Source organism: Manihot esculenta, chromosome 6 (assembly GCF_001659605.2).
Source record: "Manihot esculenta cultivar AM560-2 chromosome 6, M.esculenta_v8, whole genome shotgun sequence".
Classification (NCBI taxonomy): Eukaryota; Viridiplantae; Streptophyta; class Magnoliopsida; order Malpighiales; family Euphorbiaceae; genus Manihot; species Manihot esculenta.
Window position 1 is genome coordinate 6,007,032 of NC_035166.2, and position 12,222 is coordinate 6,019,253.

Consider the following 12,222-nt stretch of genomic DNA (forward strand, 5'->3'; position numbering starts at 1 on the left):
AACACAACTCTAATAAGACTCTAAACAACTCCCCAAAAACCCCCTAAAATATCACCAAAAATGCATATAAAACAAGCAAAGGAAGGTTGGGCAGAGGACTTTCGGCGGCAGGTTCGGCGGTCGAAGGTTCTCTATAGATCCGAAAGTCGGGGTCCTTCGGGGGCAGGTTCGGCGGCCGAAGATTCTCTACAGATCTGAAAGTCAGGTACTTTTCGAGGGCGGGTTCGGCGGCCGAAACTCCCTTCCAGATTCGAAAGTGCATGCTTTCGGGGGCATGTTAGGCGACCAAAAGTCTGCCTCCCATGCAGGTTCGGCGGCCAAACCCTACTTCGCGGTCGAACCTGAGTTCTCCTGAATGGCAAAACCCGATTCTGCCTCATGCGTTTCAACCCGAAAACTCTCAAATCCACACACCCAACTTTCCACAACAAACATACTCACTCCGACATGCATAAAGGGCATAAAAGCTAACTTAAACCCCAACAACAACAACAAAAACATCACATAAGCATACATTCATCAAAAACCCTACTCAAAGCTTATAACCTTAGATCTAGCCATTTCATGCATTTTTTTACTCTTAACCTTTTTTAAAACTTACTTAAAACATAATAAAAAGCAAGGATCTACACTTACCTCTTGAAGATCGAAGGTAGATGTGATCCCAAACTTGGTGTTGAGGAGAAACAGTCTCCCAAACTTTAAAATCTTGGATCCAAGCTTAAAACTTCGAAAACAAGTGAAAACTCATGAAAATTTGAAGGAAAAACATAAAATCATCAAAGAAAGGGCAAGAACTCACATTTGCCCGAAAATGGAGAGAGAAACTCCCCCATTTTCGGACTGGAGGTCTCTTATAGGTGACTAGCCAGACCACCTTCGGGGGCTGAAAGAGAGCTCCCGCAGCAGCACCATGTTCGGCGGCCGAACCTGGACTTATCCCTCAAAAATATTTTTTCTTTGAATTTAAAACTTTAACTCAAAACCAATCAATAAAATCATGAAAATCATTTTGTAAAAACATATTTTACCCTTCTAGGAGGTTCCGACATCCGATATTTCGGACTCCAACAGAGATTCCGTCGGAAGATTGGAATTTCGACACCGGAGTCTAGCCGGATATTACACTAGAGACCACTACAGATTCTATAACAAAAGTCAAGTACACTTTTGTGTCCTAAGCAGCAAAGGAGACAACTTTGGATCAAAAAGTTTATTTCTGACCTTGATGTGGTTCCTATCATTGTTGATTCAAATATATTGAACTGTGATAACAATAGAGCCATTGCATAAGCAAGGAAATCCAAGTTTAATTAAAGATCCAAGTATGTGCTTAGGCGACTCCAAATGATTAGAGAGATCATTAAAAGGAAATATGTGGAGATAAAGCGAGTTTCACTAATAAGAATCTTAAAGATTCTTTTATTAAGACATTGTTCCAGTATAAACATAATTACCACATTTATACTTATGTGATAAGTCGTATGGGTGATTGGCTTTAATGCAAAATGGGAGATTGTTAGTAATATGCCATACAACCAATCTATTAGTTCTAATTGGATATTATTATTTGTGTATTTTAAGTATTTAAATGCAATTTTATAAAGGCAGTTATTTATCTTTCGTGTTAATTTAATTGTATCTCGAGTAAAGATAAAGTCTATAAGACTATATTACTTTACAAAGAAAATTATAATGTGATTATATTTGTGAGATTCCTATTGCATTTAATTAATGTCCCTAAATATATGATTGGACAATGATTAGAACTGTTGAGACTAATACATATTATGTTCTTTCCTTTTAGAGGAAGCAACTGATTTCATAAATTAAGATATGTGAGATATCTAGAACTAATATATAGATACTTATTTTATGAATAAATGCACTGAACTAACCCGCCTGAAAAATTCATATAGAAAATAATCTGTGTTTATGGATTATTCAAGTGATAGTTATGTAAATGATCATTTAATTTCAAATCAATAAATAATCTTATATAGAAATTTTTATGTTTTGATTTATCTTACACGTTGTTTTTTTCATGCAAATAGGGATAAATTGGATATATTAGAAATTATATGAATGTATTTATTGAATTGAGATAAAATTTATTACCCTAAGTTAAATTAGAAAATGTTCCATTTATTCTCTACTAATATTAATCATGAGATTCTTGCCCAAGATGGAATGAAATTTCAAATTGAAATTAGTAAATAAAATTTGAAATTTCATTCAATAGATCAATGAATAATAAATTAGAACTAATTTGATTTAATATTGTAAATACATTCTTTGCATTGAATGTTAAATCGGGATATTTATGATGAGAGAATATTAATTACACTGACAAATCATGCGATTAAGTCAAATCATTTAGACATTTTAAATATTTAGATAATTTTGACATATTATTAACTAATGTTATTAGCTTCATTTAGGTCTCCTTATGCTTCAATTTGCTATCAAAGCCTTTTGGGCAATTGTTGATGGAGATTTCTATCAGCTTTGATTTGTGTCAATAGCGGCGAACAACTACTCCTACGATGGAAGAGACGAAGTTTTTGTTCTAATCGGGTAGGATCAAGTCAAGTGCTTAGGTTTCTTGGTTCTAAGGCTCCACTATATCTTTGGGTTAATGTTGTGGGTTTTAATGTCTTTGGTTAATTATTTAACGAACTTTTAAATTTTGATTTTGATTTAGGCTTTTATTTTTTTTTATAAAATGATATCTTCAAAAAAAAAACTCATTGGGTAATCTTAGCGATAGTATATGATTATTTTAATTTTTTTTAACAGCAAACACTTGGCATTAACTAAAACAAACCATCGCAGAACATTAGATGCCAAATTTTCTCAGGGATATGAAAATCGAAATTCATTAAATTTAAATGTTATGGGCCCTTCTCCTAACAATAATTCCGAATAGAAGGGCGTGACGCCACGTTGCTGTTCTAGAATCATCCGCTGGTCACACCAAAGTTCCATATAAGAACAAGAAGAGCTCACGGGACTAACATAAACAACGCTCACGAGATGCCTTCAATTATCGATTTCTACCACTCGATAACATTGTTATACCCCTCACCTTTTTTTTAATTAAAAAATCTACACCCACTAAAAATTTCGACCCAAAAAAATAAATGCAGAAACTTATAAGAAACATCAGGCCATTTGGCTTTCAGTTTCATATAAGAAAAAGTTTCGACATAGATCGATTAAGAATGAATCAAAATCAAATTTATATCTCTTTGATTATTAGAAAATAAAATATTCAAAAATTATTTTCTTTATGATAATTTTATTCATTTTTTATTTTAAATTAAAATTATTGTCAGATCATTATTTTTATAAAAAAATTGATTGAACCTTTATGATAATTCAATAATTTTTATAAAATTATTGTCAGTTCATTATTTTTATAAAAATAAATTAATATTCCCCTTTGTTTTTATCAAAAATATAACGAATATATAAGATTCACTATAATTAATAATTATAATAAAATTATTGAACATATACAGTTATATTATAAAATCTTTTCCGTCTACGCTACTGACAAAGAAAAGAAAAGAAAAGAAAAGAAAAGAAAAAAAATATATATATATATATAACCATAACTGGAACCTCTTTTGTTTTTCCTTGTAATATAAAGCCCATAGGAAACGTCCAAATCTTCTTGAAATTCATATAAATTAAGGTAAAGAGCCTCCAAAGCAAGTACCACAAAGCCACCCATTGACATTGTCTCACTACCACACTCCCTCTCAAAGGCTATGAAGCCTCAATTTCTCTTCCTCTTCTTCATCACCATAACCTTAACCAATCTTCTAGTCACTTCTCAGTCATCTTCCTCGCCGGGAACACTGCAAAAGAAGCCGGACAATGCGACCATATACAAGATCTCAAAGCAACTCTGTTGGGGTTGCATTGGAGAGTCACTAGAATTCCTGTTTGAACACAACTTAGTTAGAGCAGCAAAATGGGAGCTTCCATTGATGTGGGATTTTCAGCTGGAGAAGTATGCGAGATGGTGGGCTGGACAAAGGAAAGCTGATTGCAAAGCAGAACACTCATTTCCTGAAGGAGATTTCAAGCTTGGAGAGAATATATATTGGGGCAGTGGCTCAGAATGGAGGCCAGCTGATGCTGTCACTGCTTGGGCTGCTGAAGAAAAGTACTATAACTATGCGAAAAATTCATGTGACGTGGGTGAAATTTGTGGGCATTATACGCAAATTGTGTGGAAGACTACAAGGAGAATTGGGTGTGCTCGTTCTGTTTGTGATGATGGAGATGTATTTATGAATTGTAATTATGATCCTCCTGGTAATTACGTTGGTGAAAGACCATATTGATTATAGATAAATGTATATCTTAAGGTTAATTAATTGGGTGGGTGTTAATTACCAGTGTTGTTGGACATATAGGTAAGATATGATTAGGAAGAAATCAATGGGAACATTGTATTTTATAATTAGTGTTTGATGATTCTTAAGTATGCAATAAGAAATATGGGTGTGGGTTAAATATAGGCCGAATATATACTTATATTCCATATTAATTGGAATTAACTTATTAAATACCTGAATTGAAATGGTAACTTATTGGTTTTATTAGTAAATAATGCAATTTAATTGAAATGGAAATGTGGAGTTCTAATATAATTATACTACATTATTTTGAAATGTATTTATATATATATATATATAAATTTTTATGTCACAAATGTTTATTGAATCGTAGTATTATATTATAGTATTTAGATTAAAGTTAAAGAGATTTTAATAGTACAAAGGTTTGGATGTTTTGCTGCCCATTCCCAACATCACCTCCTTTCTTCTCACGCTCTCTCTCTCACTCTCTCTCTCTTTACTCTCTGTTACTTCTACTACCACCGGCCACTACTCCCACCATCGGTGGTAGCAAGTTTCATCAGAAGACGAACTACAGTCAGACAACTCTTGTTAGAATATAAATTATACTTATTTAGTATATATTGTTTTACTTATACAATTGAAGTTGATTTTGCTAATTGTGGATATTTTGCCTTTTTTTGTAATTCTGATAAATTTTGCTCTTTGATAAGAAAAATTTTATTTTGAATGTTTTAAGTAAGAAGCAAGGAAAGAATCACCAAACTAACTATGGGCACGCCTTACATTGTGAAAAGTGAACGGAGTCATGATATAAACCTTGGGCAAGGCTTATGTATTGTCAAAAGATTTTTAGAATTGGCAATTGACTTAAGTAGATAACTGATTAGAAAGCCTACTTTCAGACATCTTTCTCAGGAATAAAAGAATAATTTGAGATTATTCTTTACTTTTTGAATGAAATTTTATAGTACTTAATAGATAGCAAAACGGTACGTAGAGCTCTCTCACAAAACAGTGAAAACGGTGCATTTCTTTTGTTATCAAAACGGGGAGTACAGGTCGGATGACCATGCCAAAAGACTAGGTCGGATAACCATTCCAGAAGATTAAGTCGGAAGACCAGAAAAACCATTTTAGAAGACCATTTTTCATCTTTGTGCCTACTATACATAATAATAGAAGAATCTCTTTCTCTTTCTTAGCTCACATATTTTCTGCTATAACAATAGTTGTATATTATGATGTGTATCTTCTTTGAATAATCCATACAGCTGTATATAAACACATTCTTCTCAAATAAAAATCAAGCGAAGATTGCCTCAGCCTCTATTTTTTATTGACCTTTTTTATTTCATGGTATCAGAGCATACCTGTACTATGTTTCATCCTTAATCCTGTTACTCTTTTTTTTTTCTTCGTCACTCAAAATGGCAGAAGAATTACCCAGACAAACAACCTTAGAAACTTTGAATTAAAATAAAATTGAAAAAGAGAATAAGAGTGATTTCCTTAGGCTTCAAAATTCAGATAATCTAGGAATGCAATTAGTTAGTGCTCTCCTTGTTGAGAAAAATTACATATCATAGAGCAGGTCTATGATGATTGCTCTAAGGGATAAGGATAAACTTGGTTTTATTGATGGCACTTTCAAAATGCCACCTGTTGAGTCTCAAAATTCAGAGAAATGGAGAAAGGTGGACAATATAGTTACTGCATAGATACTAAGTTCACTTTCAAAGGAGCTGATTGATGCATTTATATATGCACCATCTTCTCAAATCCTTTGGGAAGAAATTAAGAAAAGATTTGGATAGAGCAATGGGCCTCTTCTCTATCAAATCAAATAGGACATATGTTACCTCACTCAGCCTAATACTTCTATCATGATTTATTTTACTGAAATGAAAAGATTGTGGGATGAATTAACTTGTTTAAAGCCTTTATCTGTATGTGAATATGGTGTATCTAAACAATTGGATGAAATTTGCAATGAGAAAAAATTGATTCAATTCTTAATATGATCATGTTAGGAACCAAATCTTGCTTCCGGACCCTCTTCCAAGTATTAACAAAGCCTATTCAATGGTGGTTGGAGTGGAAAAACAAAGAGAAATACACAGTGAAAGATTTTAACTCTATCATAAAGATTAGAAATCAACCTTAGGCTGGTAAATTTCAAAGCAAGAAAAAGGAATAGTGCAAAAAAGAAAGTAGAACTTGTGATTACTGTAAAGGAAATGGTCTCACAATGAAAGCATGTTTTAAGTTTCATGAGTATCCAGAATGGTTTACTGAACTGAAACAAAAGAAGATGAAAGGAAAAGGGGTGATTATTGCAAGTGTGCAAGAAAACACGATGGATGCTAATGATAAAAATAATGGCAAAGAAAAAGGCAGTCAAGTGAATTGGGCAAACCTAATCCAACAGGAAGTAGCAAAATATATGCAGAATCAAAACCCAGTCATAAATGAAGCAAGCTATATCAACTTCTTAGGATTTGCAGATAAGAATGCTGGTGGCTACCTCACTAGCAGACATGGTAAAAATTTTGTATGGATAATAGACTCAAGCGCATCAACTCATCTGTGTAGTAACCTATCTTTGTTTCATACTATTTCTGCAATACCTTATAAAAGTACCATAACTTTGCCTGATGGAACTTTCAAACATGTTCATTATTTTGGAACCATTAGAATTTCACCCATAATAATTTTACACAATGTTTTGTATGTTCTTCACTTTAAACACAACTTACTCTCAGTTAGCAGCCTTTCTAAATTCTCTAAGCTAATAGCAAGATTTTCTTCTGAAACCTACTTCATACAGGACATAATGGCTGAATAGATGTTGGCTGAGGAAAAACAGCAAGAGGGACTCTATATTCTAGTAAATAAGACTCCTAGTAGATGTGGTAGAGTTTATGACTCTAGCACTAATTATATTCCAGCTACCAAGTTAAATCTCATGTATGAAATGAATGAAGTTTTTCACTTATACTATTATCAAAATTCCTATGAACTACGAAATTCAAGACTTGGTCATACATAACATACAAAATTAATCCATATCTCAACAATTCAACTAGAAAATAAGAAAAATTAAGTGTGTGAAGTATGTTAACTTACAAAACAATAGAGGTTAAGTTTTCAAAAAAGTAAAATAATAACTAAAATTATTTTTAAACTAATTTATATTGATTTATGGGCCCCTATTTAACTCATTCAATTTCAAATACCAAATACATTTTAACTATAATGGATGATTTTTCAAGAGTTACTTGGACGTATCTTTTTTACGAAAGTTAATGTACATAATATACTTCATTATTTCATTAGTATGATACAAATACAGTTTCACAGAAATATCAAAATAATAAGATCAGATAATGGAACAAAATTCATAAATTCTTTTTAAATCAATATAAATTTTACATCAAAGAACATACTCATACAATCCATAGCAAAATGGCATTATGGAAAGAAAACATATATTGTAAGTAGTAAGAGCTATAATGTTCGAATCTATACTTCCTAAACTTTTTTAGGCAAAAAGTATATTAACAGCTACTTATATTATAAACAGATTGCCAAGTCCATGTTTCAAAACATACAAATTATATGATTTATATCATAAGAAAATAAGATGTAGTTTTTCATGAAATATGTTTTTCTTTTATAAGTAGAGATACTTAAACACTTGATACTGTAGTGTCACTATCTATTCTTGATAATTCTGACCAAAATACTGATCTTTCCGTTTCTGAGTGTAATACCCGGCTAAATTCCAGCGTCGAAATTCCAACCTTCCGACGGAATCCCCGTTGGAATCCGGAATCTCGAAGTTGGAATCTCCTTAGGAAAGGTAAAATAAGGTTCTTATAAAATGAATTTGAAAATTTTTTTGGTTTTGTATTAAAAGAAAGAAAAGAGTTTTAAAGGAAATTTCTTCGAGCACACCCCAGGTTCGGCCGCCAAACCTTCAAGTTCGGCCGCCGAAGGTAGTGCTGCCGCGGGACTTTCCCTTTCGGCCCCCGAAGGTGGTTTATCCAGCCACCTATAAGAGGCTTTCAGCCCGAAAATGAGAGAGCTTTTTCTTCATTTTCGGGCAGAGGTGAGTCCCTGCCCTCCCTTTGTTATTCTTGTTGTTTTTCCTTCAATCTCCTTAGAAAATTCATGCGCTTTCTATTGTTTTTGAAGATTTGAGTTCAAATCTAAAGTTTTAAACCTTGGAGACCTCCGAAGGCCATTTTACCTGATCTTCAAGTTGGGGTTGCTGTCACCTTTAGATCTCTAAGAGGTAAGTCTAGATCTTTACTTTTCCTATGTTTTAAATAAGTTTTAAGAAGGGGTTAAGAGTTAATAATGCATGAAATGGTTAGATCTAAAGTTTTAGGGTTTGAGTTGGGTTATTAATGAATGTTTGCTCTTGTGTTGTTTTTGTTGTTGCTTGTTGGAAATTATGCTAGTTTTTATGTCTCTTATGCAGGAGAACCCAGGTTCGGCCGCCGAAGCAAAGTTCGGCCGCCAAACCTGCTTGTGGAGGCAGCCTTTTGGCCGCCTAACCTGCCCCCGAAAGTATGGACTTTCGGATCTGTGAAGGGGTTTAGGCCACTGAACCCGCCCCCGAAGGTTGCTGACTTTCGGATCTGTGAAGGGTTTAGGCCGCCGAACCTGCCCCCGAAAGTCCCTGACTTTCGGATCTGTGAAGGACCTTCGAGTGTCGAACCTGCCACCGAAAGTCCTCTGTCCAGCCTTCTTCTGCCTACTTTATATGTATGTTATATGTATGTTTAAGAGGGTTCTTGGGGAGTTGTTTAGAGTCATGTAATAGTTATGTTTGGTCCCTCATTTGAGTCCATCTGTGTAGGATCGGACCTAGAAGACCGTAGAGGCCTGCAGTGATATAACTGCGCCTGTGTTAGGTGAGCGTCAGCCAGAGATAAGTAGAACTGAACTGATATATTATTTTTAAAGAAATCAAACTATTTAAGCATACTCATGCATCACGAATGCCATGTATATGTATTAGGTTGTTTGCATTAGAATTCACGAATATGATGCATTGTATAATTTACTATTGATGTGGATGGATGTTGGATGACCCACTAGCCCTCGAGTATGATATGTTATGACAGATATGAAAAGACAAAGGCTGCCCATTCTACGCCCCTGGCACTATGTAAGGGAAAGACTAGGGCTGCCCATTCTACGCTCCTGGTATTATGCATATGTTATGTTATGTTTAATAGGAAGTCCTAAGGAGCTCCCGTTGAGGGCGGAGCATTATTAGAATATGTAGAGGGTTACTGGTGACAAGTCCATCTTGATGTGTATTGTTTGTGTTGTGATGCATTTCATTCGATCATATGTTTATTAAACTGTTTTTATGTTCTTCTCTCTAGGCTCTTGTATCTTATCCCTTTCCTCTAACTCCAGGTTTGCAGGGTCAAAGATAGCTCGGGGAAGTCGGCATAGTTACTGGTATAGTCTAATGTAATAGTATAGTGTGGACATGTAAATTTTAATGGATTAGAATTGTGCTTGACCCTAGTTTTTATCTTTGTGATCCCGTTAACATGATCCTTATGTAAAAGTTTTAATTATGAGTTATGTTTGAACCAAGCTTGAGGTATGTGATGTTTACCATACTAGAGCATTTGATGAGGGCTCTAGTATGGGTTTTATGTTTTCAGTTTTGATACATGCACAGGTCGAGCCATGGTTCATGAAATGTTTAAGTTTTTGTTATAATGTATGATCATGTATGGGATTTTATCAGGTATATCAGGATGTATAGTAGGCTTGCTACAGGTTCCGGCGATCTTAAGTCGATCTGAACCCTAGCGCCGGTAGCGATTCGGTTTCCAGGTCATTACAGAGTGGTATCAGAGCCCTAGGTTCATATGGTTGGACCTAGAGTGTTGGACTCATAGATGTCATAGAGGGCAAGCACAATTAAGAAAAATCATGTCCACTTGGATAGGATGTAGAGTCCTATCTAGTTAAGTAAATAATGATGTGTAATGCCATGATTGTATGCATATGCATTAATGATATGTTACATTTATGATATGGGTTCATGTGTATCCACATGAACCATGTGATGCTAATGTTTATTTTATATATGTTGTTTTTCAGAACAAAAGATGGGAGGCTCACGTCGATCTGCATGATTAACTGGAGTTCCACTTAAAAATGAGGGCATGGATGCCCTTCCTCCTACTGCTCCATCAAGAGCATGGTTGAGTAGGACTAATAGAGGTGAAACGTCAAGGGACCCCAGAAGGTCTTTTGATGTAAACAGAAGATCAACAGATCCGGGAAGGATGTCTGCGGATATTAGGAAAATAGTGGAGGATGATCAAAGAAGAGATGGAAGTCTGGGTGTGAGTTTTTTAGGAGAGGATATGAGAGAATCTGAAGGAGGTGCTCAAGCCTCGAGTTTTGCTTACCCACCTCAATACCAACCTTAATAACAAGGACCTGGGTATCCGATGGGAGGCCCATCGAATTTCTCTAGCTACCACCCGTACCCCTGACACATGCCCTATCCTCCCTACTACCCACCATATCCACCTTATCCCATGTTTTCACCTCCACCCTTTTATTACCAGAATCCAGCAAACCCTAATCCAGGGAATGCTGCACCACCTCCTTCCCCAGCAGAACCAGAAATTTCTGAAACCCAACCATCCAAACCTAACCCATCAGCAGGGAGCAAGGTGAAAATGACGGACTATCTAAAGTTGGATGCTCCTAAGTATAAAACAGGTGATGATTCGTTTGAGTATCTTAAGACGGTGAAAATGATAACTGATGAGTTAGGAGCTAGTGACAGTAGAGCCATTCAGATGGCGGGGTTCACTCTAAAATGCAAGAAGGCAAAAGAATGGTTTAAGAATTACATGGACACAAAACTGGATAGCCTATCTTGGGAACAGTTTGCAAATGAGTTTGCAGGGTGGGCTTTTCCAAACAGTTCGAGGGAGTTGAAGGTGGTAGAATTTGAGCAGTTGAGACAGACTGAAGAAATGAGTGTGGATGAGTATACATACAAGTTTCTGGAGTTGCTTCAGTTTGTGGGTCAGGCTTATGACACTGACCAGAAGAAGGCTAGGAGGTATACCATGAGACTCCATTCTAGGTACTCCTCCTTGATTTTAGCAGCAAAGAGAGAGAGCTTCCACACTATTGTGGATACAGCCAGGAAAATGGAGGCTAGTGCCATCATTCAGGGAACGGTAAAACAACAGGTGGCATAGTCTTTGGGTTCTAAAACCTCGAGTTCAGGAAAATTTGATCTCTCCTCTCTAAATGCAGCCGCCATAGGAAGTAAAAAGTTTTGGTTCAGATAGCTCTGGATGTGTGAGGTGTGGTAAGCCGCACAAAGGGCTTTGTCGAAGCTGAAGAAGAACAAGTTCTAGAGTAGGTTGTAGTCTGGTTTGGGAATGGATAATGGTTCAAGCTCTGGTTCAGATAGCTTTGGATGTGTGAGGTGCGGTAAGCCGCACAAAGGGCTTTGTCGGTTTGGGACTACAACTTGTTTCAAATGTGGACAGGAGGGGCACATGGCACGTGAGTGTCCCAATGCAGCTATAATGGCATAGTCCCAACAGACAACTTCTGGTAGCGTGGCTCAGCCAGCAGCTTTAGCCACATCTCAGGGCAGAGGGCGAGGTTGAGGGAGAGGGACAACCTCTTCTTCAGCAGGTTCCCAAGGGGAAGATCCTTCAGCTCCAGCATGGATCTTCACCATGACACAACAAGAGGCTAACACATCAAACACAGTGGTGTCAGGTAAACTCACTATTGGGTGTTGTGATGTGTATGCTCTTATGGATCT

The 12,222-nt window shown here is 35.8% G+C and overlaps 1 protein-coding gene across 1 annotated transcript; it reads left to right on the forward strand.

Annotated features, from left to right (window-relative positions):
• Positions 1–3,710: 3,710 nt before the first annotated feature.
• On the forward strand, positions 3,711–4,532 carry LOC110617088 (pathogenesis-related protein PR-1). Its single transcript, XM_021759696.2, has one exon. It carries the CDS (start codon positions 3,777–3,779, stop codon positions 4,356–4,358), a length of 582 nt encoding a protein of 193 aa, XP_021615388.1. The 5' UTR covers positions 3,711–3,776; the 3' UTR covers positions 4,359–4,532.
• The last annotated feature ends 7,690 nt before the right edge of the window (positions 4,533–12,222 follow it).